Below are 17,590 nucleotides of genomic sequence, written 5' to 3' on the forward strand. Positions count from 1 at the left end.
GTTGGTCAGTGCTTTGGGATAGCTGAGGTGTAGTGCATAGATCACTCCACAGATTACCAGGAAGGCATCGCCAAGTCTGGGAAGGCTGACCACGGCATCACTTTCAATGACGACAGTGATTCTCACAGGGTGGTAGTGAACTGGACTTGCGTCATGGTCACCGATGAAAGTAATAACCCACTGCAACACCATCAAGCTCTGGCTCATCAGACTCATCCTGAATGAATGAAAAAAGATATACTAATCACAAACTAACACATGGAACAGAACAGATGACATAATTTGTCTTTCCTTAACCAAGTCCCATTGAAATCCAATACCACTTTTACAAAAGAGATCTGGGTCTCATGGTAGAGTTGAAAAACATAAGATCCATGTTCTGCACACATGAATCAGCCAAAATACCAGAGAATCTAAGTGCTGACTGAAACCAAGGACATTTACAAGAAAATGTTTTACTGAACATTGAATAAAATGTTAGTATTCCGGGTTAGATAATACACAGCAGAATCTGTTAGTGACTTAAGGAGACTCACTGTGCAGGTTCTTAAACATCCAGAGACGTCCTCACGCAGATACACAGGAAGGACGTGGAGAACAGTGAGTGCGCGGTTGTGTATGTCATGGATTTCCTATTCAGATAAAACAGAATTGCATATACTGAAGAGTTTACATAAAGCTGATTTTAAACAGTCCAAACAGAACATATGTCCACAAATAACCTGTTAACATCTTTAATGCAATCAGACAAATGGCAAACAAAGTGGACTAATTGCAAAAGTCAAAAGCTCATTTCAATCATTGAACCTGTTCAATGTTCTACTGGTTCAACCTATGAAATGTGTAAAAATCTATTTACCTGTTCATCATGGATTTTTAAAATTTCAGCCAGAGCATCTGCTGTCTTCCCAGTTTTTGATGCCTTCCGTCTGAATAAGGTCATCAGTCGAGGAAGATAGCGGTCAAGCTCAGCATTGCGTACGTGTTGGGCAGGTTCTGATTTGACCGCTCGGAACTCTGCATACAACTACATAGAAATAACAGCCAGAGGAGAATACAGCAACAACACTTATTAAAAAACAGTTCAATTTGAAGAATCTTGCACACATTCATAAAGCAAAAATATCAGCGAAATGAGTAAGAATCACAATTTTCACTTTAAAAGAGAGAGCTGATCCATATTACCTCAGACTCTATTTTAAGAGCAAGCCAGAGATCCATGAGGTCGTTCACTGGTGGGCAGGACATCACTATGGTCTGTCGCGTGGGGAAATGTGGTCTCCATCATCTTTCTAATGAGGGTCAGTTTCTTCTCAGTCTTCTTCAACAATTTTTGCAAGCAAATACAAAGTTAAGTAAAATATGATTAGTAGTATTCGTGAACAGAACACATTCATTATTTGTTGACTTAAATACCGGCAAACACTTTATTTTGATCAAACAGGCAAGTAGAAAAAACAATGATGTGTGTATGTGGGAGTCCGTATGATTTGGGGTTACCACACTAAAACCTTGTCTGAGAAAAACAAAAACAATTCAAGTTATTGGTATTTAGAGGGCGGGGAGGGGGTGATAGAAGAATTCACATTCATTGGATTACCTGGTATCGTTATCACATCTCCAGTTATCTTCCTTAACTTCTTGAAACTGGAACAGCGAAGATGCAAAGGCATAAACTGATCTGAAACTGAACAATTAAAAGATTCAAAGAGTGTCAAATTATAAATACTTCCATTTATAAATGTTCCCTGTTAATGATCTTTTCATTTAATCCCCATAAGTGTCAAGTTACTAAAGCCATCAAGCAAAATTAACATTACTGTAAAGAAAAGCAGCCACACTTGAACCTTAGTGCATGGTTAATCAACAATAATACCATTTCTACAAACCAAAGCTTTACTGTTAAGGGTTTTACTTTATTCATCTTTGTCATGAAAAGCAGCTTGCCTCCAGCAGGGTCGTTTGTTTTAAAAACCGAGGCAACAGTAGGCAGGCACGGGCAGTTGACTCGTTCTGTTAACAGCAATCTCCGTGTCTCAGACAGTCTGCTCACACAGAATTTAAAACACCCCCCCCAAAACCCCAATAACTAGACCAGAGCGCGGACTTGCAGTGTAGGAACTCAGTTTGAGGCGTTTATGCTCTTTTGTGCACTATTGAAAGTTTCCAGCAACAAAAACTAACTATCGCATACGAGGTGTCTGTTAGTGCTTCTACTAACAACTAATTTTCTAACACCACCTTTAAGCGGGGAATGAGCTTGCGATTACTAGATTCATCCGTCGTCAAATTTCTTCCGGGAGTCGGTTAGTGGTAGCTAGGTCGCTAGTTGTGCTGCTGGAGTGGCGTAACGTCCAAAGTCCTTCTAAATAGTCTCTGGTAACGTTAGTGGTCGCTACGCTAAGTGGCTAGCTAGCTCTTTAGCAGCTAACCTATATCTGACAAGTTGCCAATCCCTACAAGACTCCCGTGATAAGCCAGTGAAGGGCGGGGCTTGGAGAAGGTCTACGCTCTCTGAGACAAACACATACAAAATGTATAAAAGAAGTAAAAGCGAATGAATATTAACATTCAAAACTTACAGTAAGTCCAGTGAGCCTGATTGCTGCTGCCGTAGGTAGTTTCTGCAACCCTACTGTCTGCTGCTTCCCGCTTTGCTGCGTTGTTCAAACTTTTCTTCTTCTGTGTTTTTCCAAAGAGCGGTAAGGAATCAGTGTAGTGTGCAAATTAACGCCACCTTCTGCTTCGCGGGTTGAATCAGAGATTAACTCTCCATACAAAATTATCCCTGCAGCTGCTTAAATAAAAATAAAAAGAATATATAGGCTACATTAAACTGATGAAGCAAAAAATAAATAAAATAAAAACATTTTGTCCTCCACTAATGTCTAATGCATTTCAGACCATTTCCTATTGCAATTTATTTATTATGATCGATTTTACTTATTTGGTAAAGCACTTTGAGATTTTATTGTATTTTAACATGTGCTATATAAATTCAGTTTATTTTTAAATCATCCCTATTTTAAACAATAGAAATAACAGGACTTTATCATTCTTAGTATGTTATTACTCAATTCTATTACATTGTACTTAAGTTATGTTTTTAAGTTATGCTTACTTATACACAAAATAGTTCCATTTAATCAAAAAATATTAGTTAACAATACTCAAAAAGGAAGAACATGTTACACCAACTTGACAAAATTAAGTTAGTAGAACTTGTTCTAAAACTTTGAGTATACACTACTTAATCTATTTAATTACTTTGAACGTTCGGGTTTACAGTGTGATCTTCTGTAGTACCAGAAGTTCCTTTCTTGTATTCATGTGCCGATCATACAACACAGGAAAACTCACGCTACTCGGACCTGCTGCCACTCAGACACACATGTTAGACTAATATGCGAGAACATATGCACACATGCTGTCACGTGCACGTGGATTCTGTGAAAATCACAGCTGCTACCAGTGCGTTGGAAAGCTTGCAGATAGGTCTTTGGTAGAATTGCTGATCAACTTTATTCTTCCTTTTCCATATACAAATTTTGTCAGTACAAATGAAACAAATCAGGTATCCCCTTACATTACAGCTTTGTAATGACAAGGTAATAATCATAACTAAGTAAAAAAATAATTTCAAAAACAAACTTCCAGAAGATATACATTTCTACACTACAGAAAGGATTAGGGCTACATGTGAAAATTGTATTTGAGCTCTGAATTTAAAGTCAGAATTCTGAGAATAGTCCTACAAAACTAGGCGGCCACCGACTGATCACGTGAAGCAGGGGCGTAGCACAAAATTCTGGGCCCTGTAGAAAGGCATTTTCTATGGGCCCCTCCCCGCATCCACAGCTATTCATTCTAGTATCTTTTTGGGCCCTCCTCACAAGAGGGCCCTGGGTACTCAGTCCCTGACGTGAAGCCAGCTACAGAGCTCCGGGACTCCGAGCGGCAGTTGCTGGTTGTTTTCAGCAGCTACAGAGCTCTGTGACAACGGCTTCAGAGCTCCATCACAGCTCTGTCCTATCAGCGGCAGCTGGTAGTTCAGTTCACCTGATAAAATGTGTCTGTGAGTGGTTTACGCTAGGCCTGCACGATATTGGAAAAATTTTACATTGCAATATTTTTTTTTTGCGATATGAAAAAAATAATATTTTTTACAAGAGGACATAAATAGCCCTATTTAGAAATGCTAAATCATTCTCAACTACTGGGGCGATTTTGTAGGGGAGTGCATCTACAAAGAAAATTTAAATTTAAATTTAAATTTTTTTTTAAAAGTCTTTGTTGAACCTTAATGCTTTACAAAAAACAAAACAAGTAAGCACTGTGACTACTCTTCTGAAGTGATTTTGGAGAGGGACATTAGTAAGAAATACACTAGTTGACTGACATGACACCGTTGTATTCATATAATATCAATCCAGGCTACAGTGAATGATATTAATGATGCATGCATGTTGCTTCCTCTAAATGTCAGGTTGTGGTTGACTAGCGGGCCTGCTTTGGTTGTTTGATAAACTGATTAAAATTGATCATGATTGTTTGTTTGCTGTGCATGCAGAGCCTGCATGTCACACTCTTGCAACAAACTGTGTATCCAAGAGCACTTCAATCAGTGTAAATGATGTTATATCAGAAACAGACTGCTGTTGTAGATTAGTGTTACGTTTCCAGTGTCACAGCTCCGAACAATAACGTTAGTTGGGACACACTATGTTAGCTTTAGACTATATTAGCTTTAGCCTGGCTGGTAGCAGCTTTCCGCGGTGAAAAATGGCCGGGAGATGTCGGGATTATGTTGCATTAATGGGGTGATTTAGTTTGTCTTTGCAGCGTACATAAAACACTGACTACCCATGGAAAAGTATTAGCATCACTGTGTCCATGGCAGCTGCCGCTTACGTTACTTTTGTACACACGGGAGAGCCTCACCTCCCATAACAATCCAGTCGGACTAACGCTACGTCACATGACCACCTGTCTTAAAGGGGAAGGGTCAGCCGGTAACGACCATGTAAAAGGTGAACGGTGAAAGTTTACTTTTCTATCAAGCAGCAAAAAAGTGTTAGTGTCAACATTGCAATGTCCTGCGATGTGACTATCGCGCATGCGCACATCGCAATGTAGACGATGAAACAAAATATCGTGTAGCCCTAGTTTACGCTGCATGTCGTTTAGCAGACATTACAGTTAAAGTGATGGTTCGGAGTAATTTCACCCTAGGGTCCTTTGCACCACGACCTCAAGCCAAACACCCCTTTTTATAAGCGAGTATTAGTGTAGAAGTTTGGTATCATTTGGGGCATTATTAGTGGGGTAACTTACGAGATACAAACCTGGATCCGTTAGCCCCTGCGCTAAGCTATTCAGCTGATAACGCTAACTCGTCCAATGTTAGACCCAGGTGAAAAAAGCTTCTGGGGGGGTGTTTGGCTCGAGGTCATGGTGCAAAGGACCCTAGGGTGAATTACTCCGAACCATCACTTTAAGTTCTTCTCTGCACCTTGAAAATGCTGTGTTTTATGACCCACACATCCACCCCAACCTCCTCCCTACCCGGTCCACAGCATTATGTAGCAGCATTGTGGTGCAAACAGCAAAAACAAAACATGGAATGCTTACAAATTACAGTGCTACTTTTCGTAGCTATATGTACATATGGTTCATGAGAACAAGCTAAATTTGTTGCATTTAGAAATCTTGGTTTACATTTTTTAATTTACATTTATTGCATTATATTTAACCTGTAACAGATATATCTCTTCTCATATGCCTTGCACCAGAAGTCATGTACTATAGTCGGACATTGTCTCTACTTCCTCCCACAAACTTTGTCTTTTATTTGAGCAAACACAGTGTGTGCCCTCAAAATCACGTGGTCATGCAGGAACATTGACCTTTGAAAGGTAAAAAAACAACACCAGGATATTTGGTCTGGATATTTATTAATCTGACAGTTGTTAGTCATGCTTGGCCAAAAAGTATAAAAAGACTTGCTCTCAATGCAGACATGCATATCACAGCTTCCAGTGCGATCAAGAGATTTAAGGTAGGTCTTTGGTAGAATTACTGATCAACTTTATTCTTCCTTTTATTTTACATTTGCAATTTTGTCAGTAAAACTAAATCTAGAATCACTTTACATTAATGTTTGGTAATGAAAAGGTAATAAACATTACTATTAAAAAATATTTTTTTTTATCTGAAGGTCTGAATGTGCATCAGAGCTAGGGTAAAGAGTTTTGTGAGATGATCCTCGACATTCCTGATATTGATAAAAACAAGCTTCCAGAAGATATACATTTCTGCAGTCAGCCAGAGAAAAAGAACGTTTCTCAATTAGTGGGAAATTAACCCAAAGGGAAAGGCTAACATTTTCAACAGCCGTTCTCATCCCCATGCAGGGATGGACTGACAATCTGTGCGTTTGGGGAAAAGTCCACAAAAAAAGTCTAATAAAGCGAAAAATAACAGCCAACAGCAGGGGGGCACTAATACAATAATTTACCGTACATGCTACATGTAAAAAAACTGAGGAAGAAGAGTAAGCCTACTAGTCTAGCTATCACCAATCCACAGCCTGATCATGATGAGGGACAGCAGAGTTAATTTCACATCAGCAAGAGGTACTGAGTGCCAGGAGCAGGGCACATTATAATAGGCTGCCTTTATCCCTATCTTAGCGAAATTGCATAGTCAGCTCAACGTGAGTGTGCATCATGATTATGAAAATGATCATACCATTTAGTGCTGTCAAACTTAACGTGTTTAATAATTTCTTTTAGGTTAATTTGAAACGCATTAGAAATGAATCGCGGGTTGACCGCAATTTCACTTTGTTATATGAGAGGTTGTAGTGAGCTCAGTTTTGCTGCTAGGATGAAGATTATGGTATTAAATTAAACGGGAAAACATCAGGCATGCATTGGTACCACTCTAAACGTGCTAACAAAGAGGGAAGGGGGCAAAATAATTTACCAAATTTAACCAAAAGTTTATCATAAAAATCCTAGCTTGCACTTTCTGTCTGTCTTCCATCAGTGCAGTTTTTACTTGTCTTTAATATTTGCATCATTGATAGGACCTAGTCATTTTCATCATTTCACAGCCTTAATATGAATCAAAAGTGTAATAAGACATTGACAAAATATTAAATAGGTTATTCAATGCTAATTCTTTAACACAAAGCAACACATATTATATCAATAATAGCTAATAACCTATCTTTAAAATAATTTTTTTATTCAGGTTGAAGATAGTTGCAGCATAAAAGATGACAGGGAGTGTGCAGGGAAGTGCCAGGATGTCCCGGGATGCTCTACAATATTTCAGATGGCCCAAGTCAGATAGTTACAGCCTGGAACAATATTTTGCTTACCACCCTCAGCAAAAGCCTAAACACCTGTCTCTACAGAGAGTGTTTAGTTGTAAAGATGGTACCAATGGCTAATAAACACAACCCCAATTATGATCATTGGTTTTGAAATGTTACCTGCTGTGAATACCTTGTGTGATAGGCTACAGTATTGTGGCATAGTATCAGGACATCCTGGCTAGTGTCTGTTGCGCACGGCTAGGGGCGAATGGCCGGATAATGGGCCTATTTGGGAGAAAGTCCAGGGCTGTTTTTTAGCCCCAGGCCGTCCCTGTCTCAATGTCCTCAAATACTGATGCCAAAGGGAGCAACTCACATGCACTTAAATCCACCAACATGCATATGTGGCTGGACAAGCTACCAATACATAAAAAAGAGAAGCTCTGATTACAACACACACAGAACAAGTGTGACTTCATTCTCTGTTCAGAATGCCAGTACTCTCTATGTTTTATAGCAACTATGTGTTTACTGCTAAATTATTGTTCTGCATGTTGAGTCCAGGATCTTTAAGGTTGAAAAATATTATATGAGTGTGAACTTGCTCCACAGGATGATGACTCCAGTCGTGTTTTTTGTGCTGTTGGCTGTTCTAGGACAGACAAGTGGCCAATCTGGTGAGATTATTCTTTCAATTTGTTCAATTAAATGATTGACTATTCCCCAATAATTTCAATTGTTTAGTATGTAATAGGCATCTTTAAAATGTGTGCCTTTCTCAATCTATCTTTCTAAATCACATTCCATAACTAAACACTGCTCCAAATCATGATTTGTACCATGTAATGTTTCCAATAAATGCCTTACAAAGTTATAGTAAAAGTAAAAATATGATGACTGCCTGTTCTTTGGCAGCTTTGGTGAAATCAACACATGTTATAATCTGTGGCTTCCTCAAACTATCTTTAATCAAACATTTTATATGTTATATATGTTATTATATATTTATCTTTGTCCAGATTCTAATATTGCTCAACTTGGAACTGTGATGCAGTCCTCCGTCTTTGACATTGGCATCCCTGAATTGGCCATTGATGGAAATTCGTGCTAGCGTCTGGGCACAGGGATCCTGTAGCCACACACTAAATGATTTTAAACCATGGTGGAGAGTGGACCTCCTGAAGACATATAAAATCAACACTGTCACCATCACCAACAGAAGAGATGCTGTCCACGAAAGAATCAATGGGGCTGAGATCCGCATTGGAAATTCCCTCGAAGACAATGGCAACGATAATCCCAGGTAACAGCACTTTCTGTTTTATATAAGATTTGAATATTTACCATTGGTTGTGTAAGTTACAGGACATTAGTGTACTGGATATCTACATTATTCCCTAATAGAAAGCAACATTTTAATAGCATGATCAGTATCTAAATTATTACTAGTGGTAAAATGTATGGATAGTCTATGTCTGGTAAATCAGTTTTACTCTTAATTCTGTTTTAATTTATTGTTTGTAGATGTGCTGTTATCTCGTCTATCGCAGCTGGGGCCTCCAAAACCTTTGTGTGTAATGAAATGGAAGGTCGTTATGTAAACATTGTGATTCCTGGAAGACAAGAATACCTGACACTGTGTGAGGTGGAAGTCACTGGTCAGCCTTCAGTAAACACTGCTACAACTGGTAATTTATACCATATAACATGACCAATAGATGACTTTGAGCAGACAGTCACATTCAAAGTTCAATCAAATATGCTGACTGGCTGTTCTTGGGGGCAAATTTGGTCAGATCAACACATGTTATAATCTGTGGCGTCCTCAAACTATCTCTAATGACACATTTCATAACTTTGTCTAGGTCCTAATATTGCTCAACTTGGAACTGTGATGCAGTCCTCCGTCTTTGACATTGGCGTCCCTGAATTGGCCATTGATGGAAATCGTGCTAGCGTCTGGGCACAGGGATCCTGTAGCCACACACTAAATGATTTTAAACCATGGTGGAGACTGGATCTCCTGAAGACATATAAAATCAACACTGTCACCATCACCAACAGAAGAGATGCTGTCCACGAAAGAATCAATGGGGCTGAGATCCGCATTGGAAATTCCCTCAATGACAATGGCAACGATAATCCCAGGTAACAGCACTTTCTGTTTTATATAAGATTTGAATATTTACCATTGGTTATGTAAGTTACAGGAAATTAGTGCACTGGATATCTACATTATTCCCAGGGGCGGTTCTACATTGAATGACGCCCTGGGCGAGACCCCCTCTGAGCGCCCCCCACACACACACACACACACACACACACATTTATTTTTTTAGATGCAGAATCTCTACCTCCAACTTTGCCAAAAGATACAATATAGAATAAATATTCGAATTAGCACAAATCCTTCATCACACAAATGTGAAAACACACTAAAGATAATCTAATTATTACACTATAGCACTAAGAACAGAGAACAGAAAACAGAAAACAGAAAACCGAAACTACAACTAAAACCTGACCTTTCTGGCCTTCCTTGATGCAAAATCATCAATGATGTCATCGTATGAAATCTGCTCCCCTACTGAGTGATTGATATTGATGACGGCGAGGCCAGTGATCCATTCCTGGGACATAGCTGACCTCAGGTATGACTTGATCAACTTTAGTTTGGAAAAGCTCCTCTCTGCTCGAGCCACAGTGACTGACAGGGACGAACTGGGACCAGAAATCAGCCCTGGCATTTTGGCCCAGACCGGCCCACCACATAAGATGATAGATAGATAGATAGATAGATAGATATATAGATAGATAGATAGATAGATAGATAGATAGATAGATAGATAGATAGATAGATATTGATCCCAAAAAAAATGGGAAATACCAGTGTTGCAGCAGCACAATATCAGACACACAGCACACACAGAATATAAATGAAATAATAGGATATAATATACATGAAATAATAATAGGATAAAATATAAGAACAAATCATTTAAAATATATACAAGTTGGGAATAAAACTGTACAACTGTTTCACTAGTATTGATAAAGCTGTACCTGTCCTTGCTCCCCTGAATATGTATACCAACTCCTAAAACTACTAACGCCATATATATATATATATATATATATATATATATATATATATATATATATATATATATATAGCTTGTTTTATGATTACCAAAAACCGCCACTGATTATTCCCTAATAGAAAGCAACATTTTAATAGCATGATCAGTATCTAAATTATTACTAGTGGTAAGATGTATGGATAGTCTATGTCTGGTAAATCAGTTAAACTCTTAATTCTGTTTTAATTTATTGTTTGCAGATGTGCTGTTATCTCGTCTATCGCAGCTGGGGCCTCCAAAACCTTTGTGTGTAATGAAATGGAAGGTCGTTATGTAAACATTGTGATTCCTGGAAGACAAGAATACCTGACACTGTGTGAGGTGGAAGTCACTGGTCAGCCTTCAGTAAACACTGCTACAACTGGTAATTTATACCATATAACATGACCAATAGATGACTTTGAGCAGACAGTCACATTCAAAGTTCAATCAAATATGCTGACTGGCTGTTCTTGGGAGGCAAATTTGGTCAGATCAACACATGTTATAATCTGTGGCTTCCTCAAACTATCTCTAATGACACATTTCATAACTTTGTCTAGGTCCTAATATTGCTCAACTTGGAACTGTGATTCAGTCCTCTGTCTTTGACATTGGCATCCCTGAATTGGCCATTGATGGACATCGTGCTAGCGTCTGGGCACAGCGATCCTGTAGCCACACACTAAATGATTTTAAACCATGGTGGAGACTGGACCTCCTGAAGACATATAAAATCAACACTGTCACCATCACCAACAGAGGAGATGCTGTCCACGAAAGAATCAATGGGGCTGAGATCCGCATTGGAAATTCCCTCGAAGACAATGGCAACGATAATCCCAGGTAACAGCACTTTCTGTTTTATATAAGATTTGAATATTTACCATTGGTTGTGTAAGTTACAGGACATTAGTGCACTGGATATTGTAGTAACTTGGTCAATAATAAGGACCAGTCTTCTAGAGCCCAGAACTAGCATTCTCTTCTAGCATGTACACATTCCTTAACACACAGTAGTGAGGGAGTACTGAAACTAGTGCCACATAATTACGAGAGCTCCACCTAGTGGCATGAAAGAACACTAACATCTTAAGCGTTACAACACTCTTCCCCCACTAAATTCTAACATTCCCCTGATGTAAATAAACTTGGGAAATTAAACTAATTTAGTGTCATTACCTTCAACTTTGCACCTTAACCCATTATACCTTTTCAAAACAAAACATTACTGTTTGGCATATATACTTACCACCTAGCATATGCACATTCCATTCAATTTAACACATCAACTGAGTACTTAAACATTCAGTCTGTCTGGAGGTTTCTGAGCATGCTGTGACCTGCGCACTATCTCCGGTGCTGCAACGGGCAGAGCTGGTGTAGGTGTTTTGGGTGGTTCAGGCACTGGGGTCACAAGAGGGTTCTGTGTGTCCATGATCAACTGTCCGTCCTCTCTAGGGGGCAAAGACTCTTCTCCCTGTGACCTTTCCTCTGGTGATGGTCTCACAGTAGTCTGGCTCCCCAGGGGAAACTGAGTGCTGACGATCTCTGGGCCTGTATCATGATGCAGGCGGATGTGGTCCTGATGTCTGGGGAACACTCGCCCATCACTCAGTTTAACAACAAATGAGAGTGGATCTCTCTGCGTCAGGATAGCTCCAGGTAGCCATTTCTGAGTAGGGTTGTTGATGAAATTTCTGATATAGACACCAGGTTTCAGCTGTCTCTCTCTTGCCTGTTTATCATGACCCTCCTTCTGCCTTTCCTGCTTTCTCAGCACTGTGGCCTTTATGTCTGGACGCAGCAGGTCCAACCTTGACTTAGGCCTACGCCCCATCAACATCTCTGCTAGAGTACGTGCAGTAGTAGTCTGTGGCATAAGGCGGTATTTAAACAGGAAACTTGAAAGCCTTATGCTTAGAGAGTCACCTTTCATTCACTTCAGACCCTCCTTCACCGTCTGGACAGCTTGCTCCGCTAATCCATTTGAGGCCGGGTGGAAAGGAGCCGTACGAACGTGACAGATTCCATTCCGTTCCATAAACGCACCAAACAACTCGCTGGTGAATGTTGGACCATTATCCGTGACCACTGTGTCAGCAACCCGTGGATTGCGAACACTTGTCTGAGCTTGTCTATGGTTATGGGTGCTGTTACGTTGTTCATGATTTGAGCGTCTATCCACTTGGAGTGGGCATCCACCATTATGAGAAACATTTGCCCCATGAACGGGCCAGCAAAGTCCAGATGTAGTCTAGACCAGGGGTGATCTGGCCACTCCCAGGGATGCAAATGGGCTGGTGGCAACATGTGCAGATTAGACTGACATTGTGTGCATGACTTTACCTTGTTCTCCAGGTCTAAATCCATCTTTGGCAACCAGACATAGGACCTTGCCAGGCTTTTCATTCTTGATACTCCTGGATGGGTCTTGTGCATTTCTTCCACAATCAGTGAACGACCTGGGGGAGGTACAACTACCCTCGACCCCCAGAAAATGCAGCCATCCTGTAGGCTGAGTTCTGTCTTGCGTTTAGCGTATGGTTTCAGTTCTTAACTGTCAACCACCTTGGGCCAGCCCTGCAACAGATAAGTCTTTACTTTGGACAGCACTGGGTCTCTCTCTGTCCACTGCTTGATTTGGCCTGCCTTAACAGGTGCCTGTGACAATTTTTCCAATGAAAAGACAGTCTCTGGAGGCAGATATGTCGAGACAGGTGTCTCTGACAATGGCAGATGACTCAACACAACCGCGTTTGCATTGTCCTTCCCCGCTCTGTACACTATAGTGTACTGGTAGGCTGACAAGAGGAGTGCCCACCGCTGGATTCTGGCTGACGCTAGCGGCGGAATGCAGCGCGTTTCACTGAACAGGCTCATCAGTGGTTTATGGTCGGTGTAGATCTTGAAAACACGCCCATATAGGTACTGATGGAAATGCTTTACTGCAAAAACAATGGCTAGACCTTCTTTGTCTAACTGAGAGTAACCTTTTTCTGCAGCCGTCAGCGTCCTTGAAGCAAATCCAATGGGTTTCTCTGAGCCGTCTTCCATGACATGTGAGAGGACTGCCCCCACTCCATAGGGTGAGGCATCACATGAGAGAACAATCTCTTTGTCTGGATCATAGTGAACGAGCAGTTTTGCTGACTGGAGGAGTTCTTTCATTTCTTTAAATGCTTTTTCCTGCTCTGCACACCACTGCCACATTTTTAAATTGTGCAGCAGCTTGTAAAGTGGGGCTAGCACCTTTGCTACCTACCTTTCCATAGTAATTCACCATACCCAGGAATGAGCGGAGCTCAGTGACGTTCTTGGGGCTTGGAGCCTCCTTGATAGCGCTCACTGCCCTCCTCCACTGGACGGAGCCCCCTGCTGTGATGTCCCAGGTAGGTCACACTTGGTGCCATAAACACACACTTTTCCCGTTTCAGGCACAGCCCTGTGTCTCAGAGTCTTTTGAGCACCTGCTCTAAGTTTTCAAGGTGCCTAGTCCCCCGTAATTTGAATGTCATCTAAATATGCGGCTACATATGGAATCCCTTGTAACAGAGTGCCCATTGTCCTTCGGAAAATGGCCGGGCTGGATGCCACTCCGAATACGAGGCAATTGTACTTGAATAATCCTTTGTGTGTATTTATTGTGACGTACTGTTTGGATTCTTTATCTAACAGTAGCTGCTGGTAAGCGTGACTCATATCCAGCTTTGTGAACAGCTTACCTCCAGCTAACGTTGCAAACAGGTTGTCCACCCATGGCAACAGGTACTCTTCCAGCTTTGAAACCTGATTCACGGTAAGTTTATAGTCCCCACGGATCTTTGCGGTTCCATCTGGCTTCAGAACAGGAAAGATGGGCGCTGCCCACCTTGAGAACTGGACAGGCTCCACAATGCCCAGCACCTGTTAGCGTTCCAGCTCCTCATCTACTTTGCTTTTCATTGCATAGGGCACCACTCTGGGCTTAGAACCGTTGCACTGCATCTGGATCAACATGGAGCTTCACAGTCACTCCTTTAAGTGTGCCCAGTTCCTCTCTGAACACATCACTGTACTGCTGCAAAATGTCCTCTGTAGTGTGAGCATACTTGATCTCATGCCAATTCAGCTTAATTTTGCGAAGCCAATCACGACCCAAAAGACTGGGCCCACTTCCCTTGGCTATCACAAGTCTACCTTCAGCCTTTTGAGCTCCTGTTGAAACGTTCACATGTAACACTCCCAAATGAGGTATGGCCTGACCTGTGTATGTCCTTAATCTGAATGTTGAAGGCTCAATAGGAGGTGGCTTGTCTCCCCACGTCCTCCTGTAGGTCTCCTCACTGATGACCGATGCCATAGCTCCAGAATCAATTTCAAACTTAATGTCCATTCCTTCAACAGTCACTGTTGCATAATAGGGCATAAGCGGTTCCTCGTTTGTGTCCACACCAAACTTGTTGAATGCACAGGCTGAATCTCCTTCATCTTCTTCGACGTGATGTGTGGGTGCTTGAGCCTGCCGGGGTTTCCCTTTTTCATCCTTAGCCTTATTTTTAACACCCCTGAACATTTTTGCTAATTGTCCTTTTTTATTGCAGGCATGACAGACAGTGTCTTAAAATTTGCAGTCATTTGCATAGTGCGCCCCTCTACACCTAAAACACTCTACTTTCTTTGCTGGTTTTAAAACCTCTCTCTTGTGATGTACAGCCACCGACTGCGATCCTGCCTGACCCTTTTGAATGTCTTTGGCATTATTTGCAGCCATCTCCATCCCTTGCGAAATTTCTAGGGCTCTCTTGAAAGTCAGTGGCAGAGTTTCCCCCAGCAAGCGGCGCTGAATGGCGTCATTATTAATGCTGCATACTAATCTGTCACGGAGCATGTCATCTAAGACTGTCCCAAAATCACAATGTTCTGACAGCTGCCGCAATTCTGCAACAAAGTTAGCTACAGACTGACCTGACTTCCGAAAATGTTAAAGCTGTGAAATTTGAAACATTGGACTATTATCGATGGCTTTGGGTTGTGGTGGTTCCCAACAAACTTGACAAATTCATCGTATGGCATTTCCCCCGGTTTCCTTGGTGTGGCTAAGTTCCTTTTCAGCTTATAAGTCTTACACACATTCAGGAGAATAGAGTGCTGTTTATGCCTCTGTAATTCCATTAGCAGCGAAAAAGTGTCCCAACCTTTCCACATACTCTGACCAGTCCTCGTCCCCCTCCACAAATTCACCGATAGTCCCAAACGTAGCCATCTTCATGCAAGGCTCTCCTCCTTGTTCTTGCCGCTGCCCTACAGTCGCTCCGCATGTCTCCTCCAGATGCTCCTCTTCACTGCTTTCACTCATGAAACTAGCTGCCTAACATTGACTAGCTAGCACTGTAATTTAGCTAACGCAAAAAACAAAACAGAATGTAAAAACACTTCCAGTTCGCCTTGTCGGCAAAAATATGTAGTAACTTTGTCAATAATAAGGACCACAACGAAGGTTGTACCGAGTGGCAGCTTTTAATACCGAATGTGGACAGGCAAGAAACAGCAGTCAGGAAATTAGTGCACTGGATATCTACATTATTCCTTAATAGAAAGCAACATTTTAATAGCATGATCAGTATCTAAATTATTACTAGTGGTAAGATGTATGGATAGTCTATGTCTGGTAAATCAGTTTTACTCTTAATTCTGTTTTAATTTATTGTTTGCAGATGTGCTGTTATCTCGTCTATCGCAGCTGGGGCCTCCAAAACCTTTGTGTGTTATGAAATGGAAGGTCGTTATGTAAACATTGTGATTCCTGGAAGACAAGAATACCTGACACTGTGTGAGGTGGAAGTCACTGGTCAGCCTTCAGCACTGTAAAAAAAAATAAAACAAATCGTAAAAAAAAACAGTAAAAAGTGTAATGGCAAAATTACCTTTAAACATGATCCTTTTATATTCTTTTACATTTTGTGTTAAAATTAGATTCTCCATGTGGAACAGCTGAAACCGTAACAAGCTTGGAGCCATTTGTTTCTGAGGTCTCCTGTTTAGCCTTTTGTGTTTAGCCTTCTGTTTTTAGCCGATAAGGTCAATCATAAAACAATCACAAACTCTGTACTCTGTCTCTCAGACACATTTTTCCTCTCCCTAGCAGCGGAGATAAGCAGGTGTTGTGACCTTGTTCTTAAAACAGGGGCAAAAGGGAGAGTGTGAAGAGATTCCAAACTGTTTATGGTGTTTAGGTTAATAGAGCCCTACGGGATCATCCACGACATCACACGGGCACCTCTGGTTAATATTTAGATTATTTAATGAAAGTTTTATCGATCTTCTTACCGTTTTTTCCAGCTAAAAGCTAACGAGTTAGCCATTACAGGGGTGTCTTTGGTGTCTTTGTAACCTTTACAGAAGGTTTTATATCCATATATGTGACCGGAGTATCTTTTCGGAGTAGTTCAGCAATAAATCCAAACGCTTACATCCAAGATTTATCCACTCGATGTCCATAATTTATCACGTTTTCGGTCATTTCTGCCGCTAGCTCTGTGCTACCGGCTCTTACCGTCTAGTATAAATCTCCCATGATGCTTTGCGAGTTTGTTGACGTTTTTCAACCAATGGGAATGCAAGTCCGTCAGATAGTTCACTGACTGTAGGAAATCTGAGCGAGAACAAAGAGTAAAGTGAAAAAGAAAGATAACTACGGTCTATGACCGTTCTACAGAGAAGAATGGCGTCACTGTTTAGATATTTGGGATACATTTGGGCCTTTTTTTTGAAGAAATGTTAGTCAGAAATAGTTTGTCATTTATATTAGTTATAATGTTCATTATGTTTATTTTTGCACTGGATGACTCCAAATATATAGGAGAACTAGACAACACAAATGCTTGTGTAGCATTGCTGTGTGTGTGATATCAATACATTTGACATTATTATTTTGATTATTGGCAAAAGCGTCTAGACATTTTATAAAAAAAAAGTATATATTTTGTCAACTGTATGAGATATGTTTATTTCTTCACAGTTTGACACACAAGACATATGGGAACTGATTTAGACAGGAGATTGGCTTAGCTTTTATTGTTCTGTGTGTGATATCAATAAATATCTGAGATTCATTTTCCGTTTTATTTGTCTTTAAGGTCATACAACCTTTTTTTACATTCAATTG

At 40.6% G+C, this 17,590-nt stretch overlaps 1 protein-coding gene and 1 long non-coding RNA gene across 2 annotated transcripts; one reads left to right on the forward strand and one right to left on the reverse strand.

The window, feature by feature from the left end:
- Positions 1–1,266: 1,266 nt before the first annotated feature.
- On the reverse strand, positions 1,267–2,612 carry LOC120565864. Its single transcript, XR_005640299.1, has 3 exons — positions 2,583–2,612; positions 1,601–1,647; positions 1,267–1,321 (listed from the first exon to the last, which is right to left on the reverse strand). It is a non-coding gene; the product is annotated as an uncharacterized LOC120565864 (long non-coding RNA).
- A 3,340-nt stretch (positions 2,613–5,952) lies between these two features.
- LOC120555387 lies at positions 5,953–16,322 on the forward strand. The gene is made up of 8 exons (XM_039794054.1): positions 5,953–6,058; positions 7,937–8,001; positions 8,344–8,627; positions 8,849–9,012; positions 9,190–9,472; positions 10,665–10,828; positions 11,007–11,289; positions 16,140–16,322. The coding sequence occupies exons 3-8, from the start codon at positions 8,419–8,421 to the stop codon at positions 16,291–16,293; spliced, it is 1,257 nt and encodes a 418-aa protein (XP_039649988.1). The 5' UTR covers positions 5,953–6,058; positions 7,937–8,001; positions 8,344–8,418; the 3' UTR covers positions 16,294–16,322.
- Positions 16,323–17,590: the final 1,268 nt, after the last annotated feature.

The sequence above is a fragment of the Perca fluviatilis genome, chromosome 1 (genome assembly GCF_010015445.1).
Source record: "Perca fluviatilis chromosome 1, GENO_Pfluv_1.0, whole genome shotgun sequence".
NCBI classification, from domain to species: Eukaryota; Metazoa; Chordata; class Actinopteri; order Perciformes; family Percidae; genus Perca; species Perca fluviatilis.